This window comes from Papio anubis, chromosome 7 (assembly GCF_008728515.1).
Source record: "Papio anubis isolate 15944 chromosome 7, Panubis1.0, whole genome shotgun sequence".
Classification (NCBI taxonomy): domain Eukaryota; kingdom Metazoa; phylum Chordata; class Mammalia; order Primates; family Cercopithecidae; genus Papio; species Papio anubis.
This window is the reverse complement of record NC_044982.1, coordinates 76,779,706-76,801,049: the sequence shown is the minus strand read 5'-3', so window position 1 is coordinate 76,801,049 and position 21,344 is coordinate 76,779,706. Positions and strand designations below refer to the sequence as shown.

The window sequence follows — 21,344 nt, the reverse complement described above, 5'->3', positions numbered from 1 at the left end:
GAGGTAGCAGGTTCACTTGAGACCCGGAGGTCTAGTCTACAGTGAGCAATGTTCACACCACTGCACTCTGGCCTGGGTCACAGAGCAAGACCCTGGCACAAAAACAAACAAACAAACAAAACTTTAGGTCTTTAAATAAAAATAAAGCTACAACCAGTCCCAAGATAGCAAAATTTTTAATATTTATTATAAGATATATTTTGGTGTACTTTATTCACTTTTACTATAGCATTAATATGCCAAGTTTCTTCAAGATGTACTGCATGCTTGGAAATTGTTATTAAGCAAATTCCCTTTGTTGATGGCAAATTCAGATCTAAAGAGAAGAGCTTCCTATATCTATGATTAGCACCTGTTTCAGAAGCAGATTAGTTATGGAATAAAGTTGTCCCATAAAGTTAGTTTACTCAGTAAACAGAGTATGTTTCATTATTGTTACTAGTAAAGAATTTTAAAAGACATACAATTTACTTCCCTAAGTAAAAGGGAAAAATAGAAAAATAGAGAGTAATTATTTTACAGGTTTTGTCGCATTAAGAATCATACCTACTTAATCATCCCAGAATTCCAATTCATAGATTTTTAAATCCCACCATATAAAAAATAAATTCAAGGAGATTATTAACACAAATTTCAAGACAGCAAGAAGGGACAGAGTCAGGGAAGGGGCACACAAGGGTTTTTCAGGATTATAGCATTGCTCTCATTGTTCAGTGGGACAGTTGTTGTATTAGGATTCTCCAGAGAAACAGAACCAGTAAGAGAAATAGATAGATACAGATGCAGATACATAAAAAGACTTATTATAAGAAACTGGCTCAAATAATTATAGAGTCTGAGAAACCCCAAGATCCGCAGTTGGTAAGCTGGTGACCCAGGAGAGCCAATGGCATAGTTCCAGTCCAACTCTAAGTTCTAAGGCAGGAGAAGGCTGACGCAACAGCTTGGAAACAGGCAGAGAGAGCAACATTTCCCCTAGTCATTCTTTTTATTCTATTCAGGCCTTCAATTTATTGGATGATGCCCACACACATCAGGGAGAGCAATCTACTTTATTCCGTCTACCAATTTAAATGGTAATCTCATCCAGAAACACCCTCACAGACACACCCGGGATAACCTTTAACCAAACATCTGAGAACTCTATGGCCCCTTCAAGTTGACACAAAATTAGCAATCCCAGTTGGTTATACTGATAGTCACTAGTGTTCACGATTACTTCTTTACACAGTGTGTGTGTGTGTGTGTTTATTCTATGTTTAAGAAGGAAAGTTGAATTAAAAAACAGAACTATGGCAAGCAGCACTAGAATTCATGTTATCAAATGCAGTAAAAAATAATAAAGACCTAAAATTGGGTTGTGAATAAATAAATGGAGAAGAGACAAATCTTCTTGATGGAAGAATTCTATTTAATATATGCAGACACTCCACTCTCCAGAGGGTGGACCTTCTCTTCCCTGCATTGAGGGTGAGACAGATTTAGTGACAGAGTTGGGCAAAGGAAGAAAATAGAAACTGTACAGTGGAGAAACCTGACAAACACAACTTTAACCAAGTGATAAAGGTTAACATTATCAGTGATGTCATGTGGATATCATGTACCCCTACGTGACATGATAAGAAAGCTACTTCACTTCTATGGTATTCTTCCACAAAATCTGTAACCCCAGTTTAATTATGAGAAATACATCAGATAAACCCAGATTGGTGACCATTCTACAGGATACCTGGCCTGTATTACTCAAGATGGTTAAGTCCATGAAAAATGAGGAAAGTCTGAGAAACCGTCACAGACCAGACCCCCAACAGACCAGAGGAGACTGTGAAAATATAACAACAAAATGCAATGTGCTAGAGATTGAGTCCTGAACAGAAATAGGACATTAATGAAAAAGACTGGTAAGTTCAAATCATATACCAATGTTGATTTCTTAGTTTTGACAAATGTACCATGACAATGTAAGATGATAATATTAGGGGAAAATAAATCTGGGTGAGGCAAACTGTGTATATTTTGCTACTTTTCTGTAAATCTAAAATTATTCCAAAATACAAGTTTGTTAACAAAATATATTAGGTTGGCTACTGAAACCCTTGCTAGGGTCGTATCATCTATGAAGGACAATCTGATTTCAAAACTAGAAAGATGCATTTGTGCTTGTCTCCCTCGTTCTGCATGTTAAGTACTCCAGGAGACCAAGAATAGATTTCAGTCATTAGAGATGGCAAACCAAGACCTCTGCTCAGCACTAAAAGTTTTTAAAAGCAAAGAAAGAACAAGAATAGAGATTTATACATGAGATAAGCCCAAGTTTGCTGTTGACCTTGAAGGACAAAATAGATGAATCTATTTGGCTCAATAGATAAATATTACACATTTGTCCTGGGTAGAAAAGGTGGTATATTGAGGCTATATAATTAAATATTTTTCATTAAAATTTTATAACAATTGTTATAACATGTTAGAAAGTCCAATGCATTCTAAAGAGTAAGAGAGGCCAGGACTATGCTAATTGGTGTAAAGGAAGGGAATAATATTTTAACTTTAGAAACCTAAGACTACATGGACTTAAACTACACTGCACTATTTGGTAGTTAAGACAGCAATTGACAGTCACACAGCTATAAACTAGATCCAACACAATATACAATGCAAATACAGAAGTAAACAAGACAGTGGAATAATGTGGGGTTTTTTTCCTTCATTAGTGGTTAGAAACCACTACATGCAATATGAAACAAGAGTCACAGAATTTTAACTTTGGGATTTTCCAAATATATTAACTGCTTAAAACCAAATTTAAATTTTTAAAAATTGAGATCCAATTATGAAATCTTAAATTGCCAAGCAAACATATCAATCATGAACAAGTCTTTTCAGAATGACTATCTTCTATCTGGTACTGACCTAACTGTCATATGGATCTTTTAAGAACCACAGCTTACAGTCCTTGTTCTTTAGTACTGTTAATCTTGATGGAGACGTAAGGTAAATAAACGCCTATCAAGTAAATCTATTTTAGTAAGTTTGTGTCATGCTCAACCATTACTTTTCATGCCCTGACTTCATAGAAAGAAAATAACTTTTTACAGGTTGATTCTCACAAATATAAATTATGTTTTTAAGTCTGTGAAATTCACATGATGAAAGAGCTCATGTGGGATCATCATTAACACATAGCCAAATGAATTCAACTTAGGCCTTTAAACTTCTATGAATATTGAAAAGGATTAAGCAAAGCAATTTCAAACTATCCAACTTTTGTCACAAAACAAGTATGTCTAACTCACTGTGAAGAAAGTTGTCTTTGGAAAGTAATACCAGATCTTTATTGTTTCCTAACACCTATCTTTCCCAAATAATGTGATTGCAGAGAGCACAGTGAAACAAAAGGTAGTTTTTGGATTTCATTTTTCAGCACCACAAGATTAGTATGGGGGAGAAAATTCTTTTTTTTCTCTTCATCATTTTTTTCCCCTAAATAGGGGACTAACTAACTGCTTGCCTCATTGAGAATTCTCCACACAGCTCTACATGATAAGTTTTTCTCTGGATTAACAAGTTATAATGATCAGAACCTCAAGAAACTTCTGAGGAAAATAAAAATAGGATAAGATGAGACCCGGGGTTAGCCAGAAATTTTTCATTTTCTAGAAACTGAAAGGCTGAAATTGCTTTATAACATGAAAAATAATTCAGAGCTGATTCAAATCCCAATTCTTGTATTAAAAGATATGTACTAAAGAAGCTATTTGGTATATTTATGTGTCAACTTTAAGCCTGAAGTCAGCACTGGTAGCAGACTGTAGATGTCTTGAATGTTAAAAAAGTGAAGGTACAAATACATTCTGGTGTAGCATTGCTCTTTTCAAATACATTTTTCTATTTTATTCCTCTATACTGGCATAATGAATAGTGCTATTGCTGTTTAAGACTTAAAACAGCTGCATTTCTAATTTTGGCAGATTATGAGGGATTTTTATATGGGTTGCATGTTAAAAGCAAATAAATGACATGCCAACCAGCAGAATGAGAGTGCTGGGCAGATGGTGGCATGGCTGAGTTATTGAACTGAAGTGTTATGCGCCACCAATCATGGAACAAAAGGAATATCTGGCAGCTTTTCAAGTGAAGCCCAATCTTTTACCTCCAACAAAAATAATTAGTGTCCATGAAGTCTTCAGATAGCCATTTAGTAGCCATTCTCCAATTGGCTTTGTTAATGTAGGCAGCCTTCAATGACTTTTAATGATCATTGATCTTGAGGGTATGAAGTATTCTGCCTTTCCTTCCTCTCCTCTTCCAGGATCTTTTGTCGTGTGTGTGTGTGTGTGTGTGTGTGTTGGAGCGGGGGGCGGGGGGGGGGGGGGGGTGGTGGTGGTGTGTGTGTGTGTGTAGAGAGAAAGAGAGAACTGAATATGGAAATAAAGTATTTGTTACGATTTTTCATCACTGCATAGGAAGAAATCAAAAGGCATTCCAATATGACCTCTTAGTAAAAAAGAGCATCTATCCACATAAAACCATAAAACAATCTTGATTGATATTGACCTTCATTGACCAATCCTGATTAATACATTTTTAAACCTGCATTCAGAATGCCACTAGGTACATTTATCCAAAATCTAGATGATTCATTTGTGAATAAACATCAAGGAATTCACCAAAGAAAGATCTGGTCTTTAAGAGCAGGTTTTTATATGATTCAAGGCAGCTTATGAAGTATAAAAATAAAGTTATATGACTGTTTTTTAAATGGATATTCTAGAATTTATATACTTAACCAAATGTTGTCTTTTCTAACTTAGACAACATCCATTGTCAGTTACTGACATTTTATTATATTTTGTATGTTTCTGTAAGCCACCAAAACTTACACCATGCATTTTCGGAAAATATGAGATAAAACAGGGAAACAAAGCCATTCATAAATGGTACTAATAGGCTATATATTTTATCATAGTACTGCATTGCTCTTCCTGATCTATTTCTTTTTCTCCTTTCTACTTTCCCTGTATCCTTTCTTTCTAAGATGATTTTACAAAATCCTTATGTCCTAAGCAATGTGCTCGATACTTTACATCATAACCATGATCAATTGTCAGTTTGCAGATCAGGAAGCTGTGGTACTCAAACACTAAATAATTTTCCTAATGCCACACAGCTAGTAAACACAGCAGCTACTGAAATTAAACTCAGGCAGGTTACTTCTAGACCTGTTCTTTTAATCAGTAGGGTATTCTATGTAGCACAGAATTAAATAAGATACAGATAATTTAAAACCCTGGAGAAATTGGGAATTATGCCAAATACAACAAGTTAGTATAATAAAAGAAATGCAGTATTAACTTATACCATTATTAAAAACAGTCTACAAATTAGATTTGAGAGTCCAAAACCAAAGCAGAAACAAACATTAGATGTAATAAGAGTAATATTTCTCATAAAATGGAGCTATTTGGGGTACTAAGGTATGAGGAATTTGTGCTGTAAGGAAATCACTGGGTGATATAGTAAACAATTTCTTCCATGAGACTTCCACAATATGCTTCCACAATAAATATGGGCGAAGAATATGAACAGACACTTTTCAAAAGAAGACATTTATGCAGCCAACAAACATGAAAAAATGCTCATCATCACTGGTCATTAGAGAAATGCAAATCAAAACCACAATGAGATACCATCTCACACCGGTTAGAATGGTGATCATTAAAAAGTCAGGAAACAACAGGTGCTGGAGAGGATGTGGAGAAATAGGAATGCTCTCACGCTGTTGATGGGACTGTAAATTAGTTCAACGATTGTGGAAGACGGTGTGGCGATTCCTCAAGGATCGAGACCAAGAAATATCATTTGACCCAGCAATCCCTTTACTGGGTATATACCCAAAGGATTACAAATCATTCTACTATAAAGACACATGCACACGTATGTTTATTGTGGCATTGTTCATAATAGCAAAGACTTGGAACCAACCCAAATGCCCATCAATGAGAGACTGGATAAAGAAAATGTGGCACATATACACCATGGAATACTATGCAGACATAAAAAAGGATGAGTTCACGTCCTTTGCAGGGACATGGATGCAACTGGAAACCATCATTCTCAGCAAACTAACACAAGAACAGAAAACCAAACACTGCATGTTCTCACTCGTAAGTGGGAGTTGAACAATAAGAACACACGCACACAGGGAGGGGAACATCACACCCTGGGGCCTGTTGGGGGATAGGGGGCTTGGGGAGGGATAACATTAGGAGAAATACCTAACATAGATGATGGATTGATGGGTGCGGCAATTCACCAGGGCACATGTATACCTATGTAACAAACCTGCACGTTCTGCACATGTACCCCAGAACTTAAAGTATAATTTAAAAAATAAAAATAAATAATTAAATAAATAAATATGCTACCAAAATTTACAAGTGTGTTATTTATAACATCATTCAATATGTCACATTGAAGGTCATTTTAGCAAAAGTATTTCTGCAGGCTGTACATGTGTGTAAACAGTGTGATCCAGGTTTGTACCCTCTTTGGAGTGAAATTTGATTTATGTAGTTGCTCTGTCCAATAGAACTTTTTTCAGGTACTGAAAATGTTCTATATCAATATGGCAGCCATTAGCCACATGTCTCTATTGAACACTTGAAATGTGGCTATTGTGACTTAGATGTAAATAGTCACATATGGTTTAAAGCTACCACACTGAACAGTGCAGACCTAGATAAATGGTTGCACTGCGTATCTCTCAGCCAATTCTCATCAGTGGAATTTCATACTTTTGTAACAAATAGGCAAAATAAAAACCCAAACATTGTTATTCTCTAGTTTAAGCCTCAAGCACAAGAAATTTGTGCTGTCCAACTCAGCAGAAAACCAAAGGTTTTTTCAAACATTCTAACTAAAAACAAATCCTATCACCTCTTTATTGAAGTGAGCCAAAATTATCCCTCTTTGCAAGATACTGTAATTGCCTAAAACATTTTTCATAGTATTGTCATATTCTATAACTCATACATTTCATTACATCCTATGTGTCAAGTTTTCATTTTTGACATGGATTGTGATATTTTTGAAAATAAACCCCAAATAATCCAGAATCAAATTTAGTAAATAAGCCACGTGTGTTTTAGAAGCCAATTTATATAAAGACAAAAATAACAACCTAATGCCTTACTATGTATTTTTTAGAATGATTCTTAATATCCCAAGTCCTGCTGTGCCATCGAGGCCCTAACATGGCACTTACGTAAATTACACCAGACCATTAAACTTCCAATCTAAGCAGCAAATATAAGGAATTTTTAGCCTCACAGTAACCAGAGAATAGAGATGAAAGTCCCCTTTGTGTGGTTTTCATTGCCCTCGTGTTCTTTTCCTGTTTACATGGGAGACAGTTATAATACTGTCTTCAATTAGCACAGTAATAGATGAAAAGAGAAGAGAAGGAGAAACAATAATTTCTGGCTGAAAATCCACTTGCCAGATGTTGAGGAACTAGGCCTTAGGCTAATTCTGTGTGAAGAGAGGAGCTTGATATATTCTTCCATGAAAACCACGGCATGTACTGCTGACAGAGATCTATGGAGATTTCGAATCCAGTTCTGGAGCACATGACTCAACTTTTTCTGTAGGTCTTGCTAGCTGACCCTTAGGCAGGGACAGCTGTTCTGCTAAATGGATAAAACTACAGAGCTCTAATATGGGTAGGAGGAGGGGAAGAAGGAACAGCAGGAGAGGTCAGCCAGACTTCAAGATAACAATCCTCTTTCCTTCCAGACTCTGAAATAGAAAGGCCAGGGCCCAAGGCCATCTTCAGGGCCACCTCTTAGGAGCTGTAACACAGATATGAAACACAGAGGCTCCAGAAAGGAACAGACAATGAATAAATTGATGAAGTCAAATGAGATGAGCACTGGGGGATACATCAAAAAGGAGTAACTACTGGATATATCTCAGAAAGCAAGCAAGAATATTTAGGAAGAAAAGAGCAATGGTTGGGAAAACTGATTCACTGAAGAGTGAATTTAGTACAACAGCAAATGGGGTTATTTGGTCATGGTGATGAACACAATCCAGGAGTCATAGAAATTAGGAAAACAATTGGTATTCCATGAATTAAGTATAATTTTGCTTGAGAAATACTGTGAAACAAACTGCAATGTTTAAAAACAGGACTTTTTAAAATAAACAATTTTCTAAAAGATATTTTTTGACAATATTTAGGTGATAACAAGAGTCCAGAAAAAAAAGAATTAATCAGATTATAATATTAATTTTACTAATAGATTATGTCAAGAAGAACTAATGGTAGACACTAAAATTCAATTCCTATACAACAACATTAACTTTTGGATATCATATATAGGACATCAATTTAATTATTCATGTATTTGCTGGGTTGTACATTTCACTGATTTAAGGATTCCTTCTTTCACTCAATAAATAGATATTGATCGCATGTGATATACCAGATCCTAAAGATTCAAATATTAAAACAAATCGCTCCTATTTCAAGAAATGTGTAGTGCAGTGGGCTGGGGGAGGGGGGGTGGTGAGAGGATTGAGTACTTTACATTTGGCAACAATCTTGTGAAATGCTTTATATTTATTCTCATGAATTCTACAGACCAACCATATATTGGAGATACTGTTAATGCTATTTTACAGCAGATGGATCAAGATTCAGGGAAATGAGGTGGACTTGCTGAACATTATATAAGAAATAAATGACAACTCCAAAGTATTGACTGAAAATCAGCTACTTATGAAATTGAAGCTATGTGGAGATATAACATAAATATGATGCATATTTCTGAATTAATATATGTGAAGCACTTGGAACAGTGCATAACAACATATTATAAATGCTATATGTCCTTATATTACCATCACTATTGTTACTATTATTTCTAAAAGAACAATATGTGGCAAGAAACATTATTTATTTAAAAGTATACAGCATGAAGAATATAATGCAGCAGAATGGAAAATGTGCATAAAATTTTCATATGAAATAAAAGGCTTCAAAAGACTTTTCACTTCGGGGTTTGTCTTATTCCCCAGTTGACCTGGACAGAATTTCCAGCACTACTGTGTCATTGCTGTTACATCTCCTCCCTGGAGAATCCACTTTATAAGGAGATAAATAACCAAGAAAACTATCAAAGGGAGGAAGAAGTGCTCCAAGCACAATATCCCTACTGAAGTCACAAGTAGGGAAAAGTGGGAGTCTATGGAAACATTCCAGTCTATTTGCTGTCTGCATTCTCTTCTCTGAGAAAATGGTTTAGCGTGGCACAAAGAAATTAAAACCACGTTGATACAGTTAGGCTTTGTGTCCCCACCCGAATCTTATCTTGAACTGTAATCCCCACGTGTCGAGGGAGGGAAGTGGTTAAATTATGGAGGTGGTTTTTCCCATGCTGTTCTCATGATGGTGAGTGAATTCTCACAAGATCTGACGGTTTTAGAGACGGTAGTTTTCTCTGAGCTCTCACAGGTACGTCTGCTACTGCCATGTGAAGAAGGTCCTTGCTTCCCCTTCTCCTTCTGCCACGATTGCAGGTTTCCTGAGCTCTCCCCAACCATGTGGAACTGTGAGTCAATTAAGCATCTTTTCTTTATAAATTACTCAGTCTCATGTAGTGTCTTTATAGCAGTATGAAAATGGACTAATACACAGGTTTACTTGAAAGATAAGAATGGAAAGAGAATATTAACGGTCATAAAAAGGAAATGCTGAAGACACATTTAAAATAAGCCATACTTGGGAGAAAAGAGAAATGATGTATATTGTCACATTTAAAGTTTCCACTGTTACAAAACCACCTGCAAAGATAATTGCAACTGAAGTTAGATAAGAGTTGGCTCCATTGGCCTGTAACACTAGTACAAACACAAAGAAATATAAATTGAGCATTGAAGGCCAGGTCTTATAAAACCTTAATTGCCCAAGGAGTAGGAGGGCTGAGAGGGTGTTGCCTATAATGAATTCTGCTTTCTTAAAAGCAAACAAACAAAAACTTTATCTATGTAATGTACTTTTGACGAAATAATACAGTGACTTAATATATCACTCTTGGGGTTTTTATCTTCTGCCTAAATTTCAGAGAAGATAAAATATTGCTACATTGCTAACCAATGTTTTATATCTAAGAGAAATTAATATAACTGGTACAATGCTATACAAAGTCAGTAATTTGCACCTTCTATAAAAGAAAAAAGAAGTTTAATAAAATGGTGTTACCACATATTTTTTTTTCTGGTTTCTGGTTTAGGCACTGAATCTTAGTAGGAGAAAAACATGCTTATAAGGATTTCTTAAATATAGTGACCCTAAGACACTAGTTCCATTTTGATCAGAATTGTGAGCTCATGATGGGATCCTGGTGATGCAGTGGCACTGTTATACTGCTTTATATTTTGTATTATAACTATAGAGAAGAAGCTTCAGGGTTCCTTAACCTCATTAAAGTTTGAGTATATGAATTAAATATTTACATTTTTATGAGGAAGAGGATGATAATGGTCTATGATAAACATCATCTCAATGGTTCCTGAAGCTCACTGCTACCTTTGCTGTTACAAATATCAATGGTCCCTGAAATATAAATTCATACTGTAGTAGGAATTCTTTGAACAAGTCCTCAACTATTTCTGTTTACTTCTTCAAATTCAAAGGGCTAAATGGTATTGAAATGGTATTCAGAGTGACTAAACACTTAGATTCAGACTCTGGTGTTACTCCTACTATCTGCAGGACATAGGCAAGTTACAATTTATATTCTATAGCTTCAAATATCTGACTTCTCTACTTTCCAGAGTCATTGTGAAGGAAACAAATTATTTATATAAACTGCTTCAAAAACCTGTGATATTATGTAAGCAAAGATTTCATGCTTCCTAACTCCTACTTTTCTATGGCTCAAATCTTCTGTGTAGAGAGACTGGATCATCCTCTCAGACAATTTCTTCCATGGTCATAACACAGAGGAGTATCTCTAGAGTGGCCTGCTGAACCAGGACTCACCAGATGCTCAGAGAGGGAAAAAGTATTCCATGAGAAAGTGAACTTGGGCATGATTTTGGAGAGTTATGCTTCATATCAGCATGCATCAAAGGTCTGAAGATTCTTGCAGCAAATAATTCCTTTAAAGTTGTTTAGTCCAACATGTCCCAGAGTTAACAGACCAGGATTCCCTTTTGTGGTATGTTTAATAAGCATACACATCATATTTAAAGGCTGCTTAGAGTGTGCGGAGAAGAAGCAATCTTAATAGTTTGCATTTGTTGTGGAGTTGCTGTGTATAGAAACTGTCTGAGGTGCTTTACAAGCAATAATTTATTTTAATTTATGTAAACACCTTACAATATAGGTGCTAGGGTTATCCCCGTTTTACAGATGAGGAAACGTGGGCACAGAATGATTACATGTCTTGGCAATGATGTAAGTAGTGAAGAATAGAAAAAGGATATGAACTCATATGTTCTGGCCCTGGAAATTATACTCTATCCTCATGTCTAATGCTTTATTTCCAGAATGAAAACAAAAATAGAATGCATGTAATATTATCACTGTATGATATTTTCATCTAGTAGAAGCTTTTTGTTTGATTAAAAAACAAACAAAAAAATCCTGAAGCCCAAGCCAGGCACGGTGGCTCACACCTGTAATCCCAGCACTTTGGGACGCTGAGATGGGCGGATCACAAGGTCAGGAGTTCAAGACCAGCCTGGCCAATATGGTGAAACCCTGTCTCTACTAAAAATACAAAAATTAGCCGGGCATGGTGGTGTGCGCCTGTAATCCCAGCTACTCTGGAAGCTGAGGCAGGAGAATTGCTTGAACCCGGGAGGCGGAGGTTGCAGTGAGCCAAGATTCCAGCCTGGGTGACAGAGCAAGATTCTGCCTCAAAAAAAAAAAAAAAAAAATCCTGAAGCTCAAAGGTTTTGCAACGTGTACAAAATCACGAAGAAAATCAATGGTACTACCTTCCTGAGAAATTAGTTCCTCAGCCCCTCAGATAAGTACCTGAACCATTTGGCAAACACATTGAACAATGTATGAGGGCAAGACTTGTGGTGGGCTAAAGGAAATGCCATCACACTCTCACAATGCTGTAGCTCTCCTGAGAGTTCTATTCATTTTTTCATTCCTCCTTCATCAACTCCATCAAAAATGGTTATTATGTTTGTTTAATTTTACTTCTAAAATATGTCTTGACCTCTCTGCCTCATTTTCAGCTCTTCCGTCATGGCCCGAGAATAGGCCCACGCCTCTTCTGCCTGGACTACAGGGCCAGCTCTCTAATGAGGCTCCCTTCTCTTGATAGTGAGGACCAAATAACTAACTACATGTGAAAACAGTTTTTTGCAAAAGTTATAATACACGATAATCTACTGTAAATCTATAATGAAAGAAGCCCAAGAAAAACATCTATTTTTTAACCTTAAATGTAAGAAAGAAAGATTCAACATTTATCTCTCAAACTTTTAAAACTGTGACTTTATTTGAGGAATTCTTGTAGTCCTTTTCTAGTCTCTATTTAATGACCTACAAGATCCATACACATATATACATAAACACACACATATACACACTGATCATTATTAGAGATCAAGCCAAAACCAACCAAACAGAGTTTGAGTCACGTCGATGTAGTCCTGTTACTAATTTGTTTGCTAAGGCTGAATTATCAGAATTTGATAGAGGCCCATCAAGAAGAAGGCTTCAAATACATTCCATAACCTTGATTTTACAGTTCAGTACCATACACTTGAACTTGACTTTGGCTTTGGTTAAAAAAAAATTTCCATGTTCAGTGTTTTCCTACTTGGTAAGAATAGTAAGAATGCTAGTCCTTTGTTTAACACACAAAGAGAATTTGCCAGGAGTGGGGATAGGTGGGGTAGGGAACTTTCATGCAGTTGTTATTTTTTTCCTCAATAACCCAATCCATTTACTCATGAGCAATCTTTTCCTGGCTTACTGCGTTTAAATGTACTAGCACACACTAGTCATGTTTTTCAAAAAGAAAGGGAGGGAGAAAAAAATCAGCAAATTAGCCAGAAGCAGCTTGGTTAGTTTTCACTCCCAAAGCAGTTAAAAGATGATGAAAAGTCTGAGCAGAAAATGATATAAGCAAAGAAAAAAAAAAAATCTTGATGCTGTCTGAAGAAACAAAATTAACCTTGAAATTTTTCCCATTTTTTTCTCTCATTTTTACTGCAGTCCTATGTCAGAAAATGTTCCTGCTGGTAGATTGTTAAATATAAAAACAACCAGGTTATGTTTACATCAAACTACAGAGTAAAATTTAATTTGTGATAAGGAAAAGAAAGTTTGGATAAATAAAATTTAACAGTAAAACTACAGGGCTTCAGAAGGAAAATGTCCACAGCTTGTTTATTCCTTTACCCACTGCAGTTTTGGTGAAACTGATGCTTAACTACACCTCCAGGAAATAGCATATATCCCAGGGCAATCAGCACCCTTCCTGGGACTGGGTCAGGAATGAGTATGTAATCCAAGCTCCCCTGCGCCTATGGCCTGAAGTGTCCTTGCTGCTATCACTTGCCTTGCCTCAAATTATAACATGGTACAATGCTGCTCACTTGATAGGCCCTAATTTCTCTTATGTGGGCCAAAAGAATGCATGGCAAGAAGACTTGAAGTTCAGCTTATTTTTGAGGATATATCTATAAACAATATTTTACAACAAATTGATATTTTTATAAAATGTTGTATATGTAGTAACTTTATTCTCATAGCCAGTAGTTAATATGTGAACTCATACATATTTATTGAGAACTGCACATCTATGGATAACAAAAGGATGAGGTAGGGAAAATATTGCTGAACAATGGTTAGGCCAGGTGCAAGTTGGATCTGCATTTACTCAGGTAGGCTGGGAACTGTGTGTCCTATGTGGCTCAGGAAAAGAGTGGCAAAAATGGGTGGTAAAGTAATGCAGATTATTAACAGGTATTACAGGCCCTGCCCGGGTATACAAGGTCACTGAGACTTCATCAAAGTGTAGTGTAAGACATGAATATAATAAGCCACATGCTATGTGGAGAAAAAAGAAATAGAAAAATAAAGTCAAAAATGGTAGGGAGTTAATGATTAAAATACAGTGAAAAAGACAGGGAACAGGAATGTGTACTTGGTAGAGATGGACAAGATGGACAGGCTAGAGTAGGAGAAGAGGAGTGCTACCAAGTGGAGATTTTGAAGCTGGAGCCTTGTCTTATTGGTGAAGTCAGGAATGGTACTATGGGTGACTGATAACAAAAATAAGCAATAAGGAATCTGAGGAATCATAAACATGAATGTTAACAAAACCAAGGATGAATGGGTACTTAAAATGGAAAGTAAGATTAGAAATCTGACACCGATTATTGCCATACTTAAGTGGAAATGAGTCTTCAAGGAAAATAAATCACTTCACTGCAAAGATGACATAAATAATTAAATGGCAATGGGAAATCAGAAGAGGGCCATATCACTCAACTCCTCGACTAAGAGTGGAGGAAAATAAGAGGCAAAGCCTCTTGGAAATGGGATATCACCTTCAGGAGAGTCAGGATGCAAGGAAGACATAAAGACTGGGAAAAAGAAAGGAACATCAGGCATTTGATCACAATAGACTCAGGGCCTAAAAAGGCTAAGGGAAAAGAGATAAGAGATATGGGTAAGAAACAGAGTTGTAATACAGGGCGGTGGAATGGTTTAAAAAAACTATTGTAAACATAAACACTTATTGAGCAAATCACAACGTTAAGCAATAGAATGGGAGAGGAGCTGGGAGAACACTGTTGCCGATGGTCCTGGGAAAGCGCAGGCGATCTAAACGTAATTGTGTGTGTGTGCAATTGATATACATAATTGAATAATTTAAAGGGTCAATGACATTGAGAAAATGGCACTATGTCATTCAAAACTAGAATTAAACTGTTACAGAATAGCTCCTTTTAAATACCAGCAAAATAGCTGGTAAGAGTAAGGGAGCCATTCTGGAATCTGGTGCTGGGAAAGCAGGTAAGGAAACCGGCTGCTCTTAAATGCCCTGTCAACAACTGTGGCCAGGAAAACAGGAGAGATGGAACATAAAGGGTAGATGGCAGGGGAGGTGGGGCATATGCACAATGAAGTTCTCAATTTGCAAAGATGGGAGAGGAAAAGCAGAAAGCTGTTCTCATGCAGCAAGGGAATTCTAGAGGGCTATATCAGGTCAACACAAGGGAACAGCAGGTCTGGCTCATTAACGCTGGGATAATATGCAAATAGGCAGTCCTCTCCTACATAAATACACCCACACACAGGTTGCATTCAATCTGTCTGCTACTACTCTAAAGTGCTTGATAACAAAAGTAAAATGGAAAGAATAATACATTATATTTAGAAATGCAATTTTAAAAATCCTCATATATTTCTGGACATTGACATAAGGCAAAAGGATTCATAAAACACATTATTTACAAAGCAGCCTAGCTATGAGTTTAATATGAATTATGGCAAGAACTGACCCAGTGCATGATTTCCCTGAATAATTAATTTAGTGTTCAGAAACAGGAAACTTAGAAAACAACATGTCTAGTCTGTAGTTTTGAGAGGTCAGGTGCAGTAAGCAAATGTCAAAAGAGCCAAAGGAAAGGAAAAAGGAAAACCCAGACAAAGCAAGTGACTTCTTCAAAAAAAATTAATAAAAAACCATCAAAGCTTTTGCTTTTTTAGTTTGTTTATTTAACAACTGGCAACCCTATAGACAATAGAAAAATAATTACTTTTATCTTGCATAAAAGTTGTTTTATAGGATCCATCTACACAATGAAATTGTGGCAATCCCAGGATCTCACACAACGGCAGGCAACCAATAAAGATAAAAAGATAACTAGACTGAATCAAAGCAAAGTGAATAAAACAAAGATAAATTGAATTATAATCAGTGCATCCAATTACTGGGCTCTGAACAAGTTGAGGAACTTGAGGAAATAAAGTTGAGGCTCTGTAATGCTACTGGACTTCCTTTATTCAAAGAGATGGTAAGCAAAGAAGTCAGGAGAGGAGAAAAGAGCAAGTCAATCCAAGTTTCTCAATAATTATTATCTTTTTAACAAAAATTAACAATAAAAATTTGGACACATTATCATTGCATTGAGTATCATTGCAAGGATCTCCACTCTAGCTGTTGTTCTCTGGTGCTTTTTAAGAAAGTTAAATACATCGTTTTTTTTTTCTGTTTGGATAGGCACAGTCCTATTACTAACTGCTAAATCCTAAACAAGAAATACAAATGTGAGCAGAGGCAAATGTAGCCATTTCTCAGGGACTGAGTTAACTAGCATCACATGGCATGACCTGACCTGCTCTAACTCCTGGGCTCTGGCTTCCTCCTTGGTCTTGGCTTACCTCACAGCTACTGGACTTTTGACCTTAGTAAGTCAATGGCTTCTTAGCCCTGGTGTTACTTCTTGGCTTCCACACACTCTGTACATTTGCAGCCCTGACAGCTAATTTAGCTTCACTGTTGGTGAGTTTCTTGTTTGCTTTTGCTGCTGTCCAAATGATTCAAGGTGCTGAATGACGCCATCTGTACGTTGCCAGAAGTTGAGAGGGGGCTGGGAGGAAACGTTAAGTCAAGAGACGTGATTGGAGCAGTACTGGGTATGGACACAGCCAATTAAAGGGAAATCTTTTGTTTCCCTTTTTCACGTGGACAGAGCTCCAACATCTCCTCTTGGAGCTGAGTTTGAGATATGCTTTTTATGTTGTCTTAAAAACATATGCCCAAGAATTCTTCAAATACAACTTCTAATCTACGGATAAAGAAAAAGTATAAAAGTATACTACCTGACAAGACCACTTCAATAAGATCGCCTTCCTGGATATCACTGGCCGTTCTCACCAGCTGAAGGATGTTTTCAGAGGTAGGGTCATGACGAAAAAGCAGGATCTTATCATACATTCCATAGAAACCACATTCAGGGAACTGCAAATACAAATACCATGAGAGTGTAAATGTCAAAATCTTTTCAAATATTTTGTTTTAAATATTTCAGGGCACAAATACAAGTTAATTAGAAAAGTTCAAAGTATCTAGATCATTAAATTTTTTTTTAATTAAAAAATAAATAAATGGTAGAGTTGACATTGGGAAGACTCCAAATCAGAAGGAAAGAAATCACATAGATCATGGGGGCAGGAATGGTCAAGTGGTTTTCTAATTAGAGAGCAAGAAAACAAGAGAATATGAGATAAGATTAAAATAAGTTCTGGCAGTAAAGTGGTTAAGAAATATAGGTGGGAAGAGGTGTACACCTTCACGTGATTTAGAGCAATCCAATAACATAAAAAATGGGAGTCGCTTCATTCCAATTCTATTACACATAATAATGGCAATTTGTTTGCAAAAAACTGGGTCTGTCTGTTTTGGCATATTCAAAAATAAGAGATGACTCAATAAATCTAAACATATTCTGTATGTGAGCAGTAGCATTATCTAGGTCCTTTGATCAGGAGACCAGGGGAGGCAACCCAACTCTCCCTTCTGCTGCCCCTACTGCATTCCATTCCATTCCGTTTTCATGCAATCTGTCAATCCACAATCTCATGAGCAGTGTAAGAGAAGGTCCATCTGCACAGCATGGAGGGTTTTTGTTAAAGCAAACAACCTAGGCTAATTCATTATGTGAAAAGGGCCTTTTTCTTGTAATGACTTTTTCACGCAATTATTAAGAATGCTATTTCTGCCATAAATTGACATTTGTAATGCAGTGGGAAAAGATGCAAACTCAGGGAAAAAGAAAATTATCTTTCTTCATCCTGGAATTGATGACAGATCTGACACTTATGTCAATATAGGTGGACTTTAAGAAGCTACTGTCGGGGAGAAATGTCCAGAATCTAATACCTTCTGGAGATAAAAACAATACATTATAAACCTCTCTTTCTTTTTCTTAGTCTTAGAATTAGGGGTTAAATTCACATGAATCATTTTGTATGAACTAAAAATAAATATAATGAGAACATCTTATTGCTCTTAGGAGTCAGTGCTGATGACCAGGCTTAAAACTATTTCTGCATGTCACTTAGTAAAGTTAACTTCCCTAAAAAAACACAACAGCTGAAATGATGTCACTGCTTCCAGTGTGCTAATTAAAAGAATAAAAACTTAGTTCACTTTTTTTTTTTAAGAAATATCTCCAGGCCGGGCGCGGTGGCTCAAGCCTGTAATCCCAGCACTTTGGGAGGCCGAGACGGGCGGATCACGAGGTCAGGAGATCGAGACCATCCTGGCTAACACAGTGAAACCCCGTCTCTACTAAAAATACAAAAAATTAGCCGGGCGTGGTGGCGGCGCCTGTAGTCCCAGCTACACGGGAGGCTGAGGCAGGAGAATGGCGTAAACCCGGGAGGCGAAGCTTGCAGTGAGCCGAGATCGCGCCACTGCACTCCAGCCTGGGCGACAGAGCGAGACTCCGCCTCAAAAAAAAAAAAAAAAAAGAAATATCTCCAATAATACTATTAGAGCACAAGGAAACAAAGGGAAAATAAAAATAACATCTTCTCCACTTTAAAAAACAATGGATACCTCACGTACTATTTAAAAAATCAACTTCATTGAAGAATAAATTACATGAAATAAATTGATATAAGTGGACGAATCTATGAGTTTTGACAAATATAACTACCCATATAACCAAAATCACAATCAAGCCATGAGACATTTTCATCAACCCCAAAACTTTTATTGCAATCTATGCAACCCACAATCTTAACCTCAGGCACAGATCTACTTTCTGTCACCCTAGTTTACCTTGTCTGGCATAGAATTTCATGTAAATGAAATTATACAATAGGTTATATGTACTCTTTTCTGGCTGGCTGTTTTTGCTTATTATAAAGTTTTTGAGATTCATACATACATTTGAGTTCTTTCTCCTTTTATTATGTATTAGTATTTCATTAAATGGATCTACCATAATTGTTTATCTGTTCACTCACAGATGGACATTGTAGTCTTTTTTTCCAGTTTGCAGCTATTACAAATAAAAATGCAATTAATATTATGTACAAGTGTTTTAGTGGGTACATGTTTCCGTTTCTTGTGGGTAAATACCCAGAAGCAGCATTATTGGGTCATATAATAAATTCATGTTTGAGCTATATGTCTATCTTTAATAAATATAACACCACATTTTATTTATTATTGTAGCTTTATCCTAAGCCTGCAATTCAGGTAGTGAGAGCCTTCCAATGTTTTTTCCTTTTCAAAATTGTTTTGGATATATGACCACTGAATTTCCATATACATTTTAGAAATGCTTTGTTGATTTCTACGAAAAGTTGTGAATTTATAAAAAGCCCACTCTATCATGTATTTCTTTATAGACCATGCTTTTGCTAAGACATCTTTGCATAACCAAATATAACACAGATTTTCTCCTATATTTTATTCTACAAATTGCATTATTTAAAATTTTACATTTGAGTCTATGATCTACTTTGAGGTAAGTTTTGAATAGGGCAAAATATATGGATTGAGGTTCTTTTTTTTTTTTTTCATATTCTGGAAGATTTGTAAGGACTTGGTATTATATCTTCCGTAAACATTTGGTAGAATTCTCTGCTGCAGCCGTGTAAGCTTGGATTTTCCTTTGCTGAGGGCTTAAAACTTCATATTCAATATCTGTGTAGTACACTTCAGACTTCAATTTCCTCTTAAGTGACTTTTGACAGTTTGTTTCTTTTCAGAAAACTATGCATTTCATCCAAGTTGTCAAATTTATTGGCATAAAGTTATTCATGTGATTCCCTTACTACCCTTTTAATGACTATCTAGTTTGTAGTGATATCTCTTCATTAATTTTTATATCCTTTCTTTTTTGTTTGGTCTGGCAAGAAATTTGTCAATCTTCTCAATTTTTCGAAAGCTGTAATGAACCAGCTTTTGTTTCATGGAATTTCTCTCTTATTTTTCTATACTTAGTTTCATGGGTTTCTTTTCCTATCTTTATTATTTCCATTCTTTAACTTAACTTTAATTTGTTCTTTTCTTCCCAGATTCTTATAGTGGAAGCTTGTATTATTGATTTGAGACATTTGAGACTTAGTTCTAATATGACCATTTAATGCAATAAATATTTCAGCAATATTTCACAAATTTTGATAAAGCTATGTCTCATTTTCTTTCAGTTCAAAATATTTTCTACCACATCATATATAAAAATAAACTCAAAATAGATTACAGACATAAAGATAAGACCTAAAACTGTAAAATTACTAGAAGATGTGGCAACAACTCCATGACATCGGTATGGGCAATGATTTTTTTTATATGACCTCAAAAGCACAAACAAATAAAAAGCAAATATAGACAAATGTTAAGACATCAAACTAAAAACCCTCTGCACAGCAAAGGAAACAATCAACAGAGTGATGAGATCATCTGTGGAACAACCCAATGGCAAGAAAACAAATAATCCAATTAAGAAATAGGCAAAAGATCTGAATAGACATGTCTCAAAAGAAGATGTACTAATAGCCAATAGGTATATAAAAAATAGACATTTCTCAAAAGAAGATATACAAATGGACAACAGGTATATGAAAAAATTGCTCAGCATCATCAATCAGAGAAGTGCAAATTAAAAACACAATATTACCTCAACCCTGTTAAAATGGCTACTATAAAAACAAAATGAACAGATAACAAGTATTGATGAAAATATGGAGAAAAGAGAACCCTGTACACTCTGGGGAATGTAAATAGGTACAGCTACTATAAAAACAGTATGGAGGTTCTTCAAACAACTAAACATATAACTACCATATGATCCAGCAATCTGACTTCTGGGTATCCATAAGGAATATCTGGAAGAATTGAAATGAAGATCTCAAAGAGAAAACTGCATTCCCATGTTCACTGCAGCATTATTCACAATAGCCAAGATATGGAATCAACCTTAGTATCCATCAATGAATAAATATATAAAGAAAATGTGGTGTATTGATACAGAATGGAATACCACTCAACCTCAGAAAGAAATATTAACATTTGGGACATGATTAAACCTGGAGAATAATATGCTAAGTGAAATAAGCCAGGCACATAAAAACAACTACCATATGTGGAATCTAAAAGACCTGAATGCATAAAAGCAGAGAGTAGAATAGTGGTTACCGGGGCTAAACGGTGGGTGAGAAATGGTCAGTGATGTTGGTAAAAGGATTTAACATTTAAGTTAGGAGGAATAAGTTCAAGATATCTATTGTATAATGAGGTGACTATAGATAATAACACTATATTGTATTTTTCGAAAGT

The 21,344-nt window shown here is 35.9% G+C and overlaps 1 protein-coding gene across 2 annotated transcripts in view; it reads right to left on the bottom strand.

The window, feature by feature from the left end:
• PRKD1 (protein kinase D1) overlaps positions 1-21,344 on the bottom strand; it is a 359,062-nt gene that overhangs the window by 135,922 nt on the left and 201,796 nt on the right. For both annotated transcript variants that reach the window (XM_017961082.3, XM_031668218.1), the window contains exon 2: positions 16,871-17,009. In XM_017961082.3, coding sequence (XP_017816571.3) covers positions 16,871-17,009 — 139 coding nt within the window. The remainder of the gene's footprint in view (positions 1-16,870; positions 17,010-21,344) is intronic.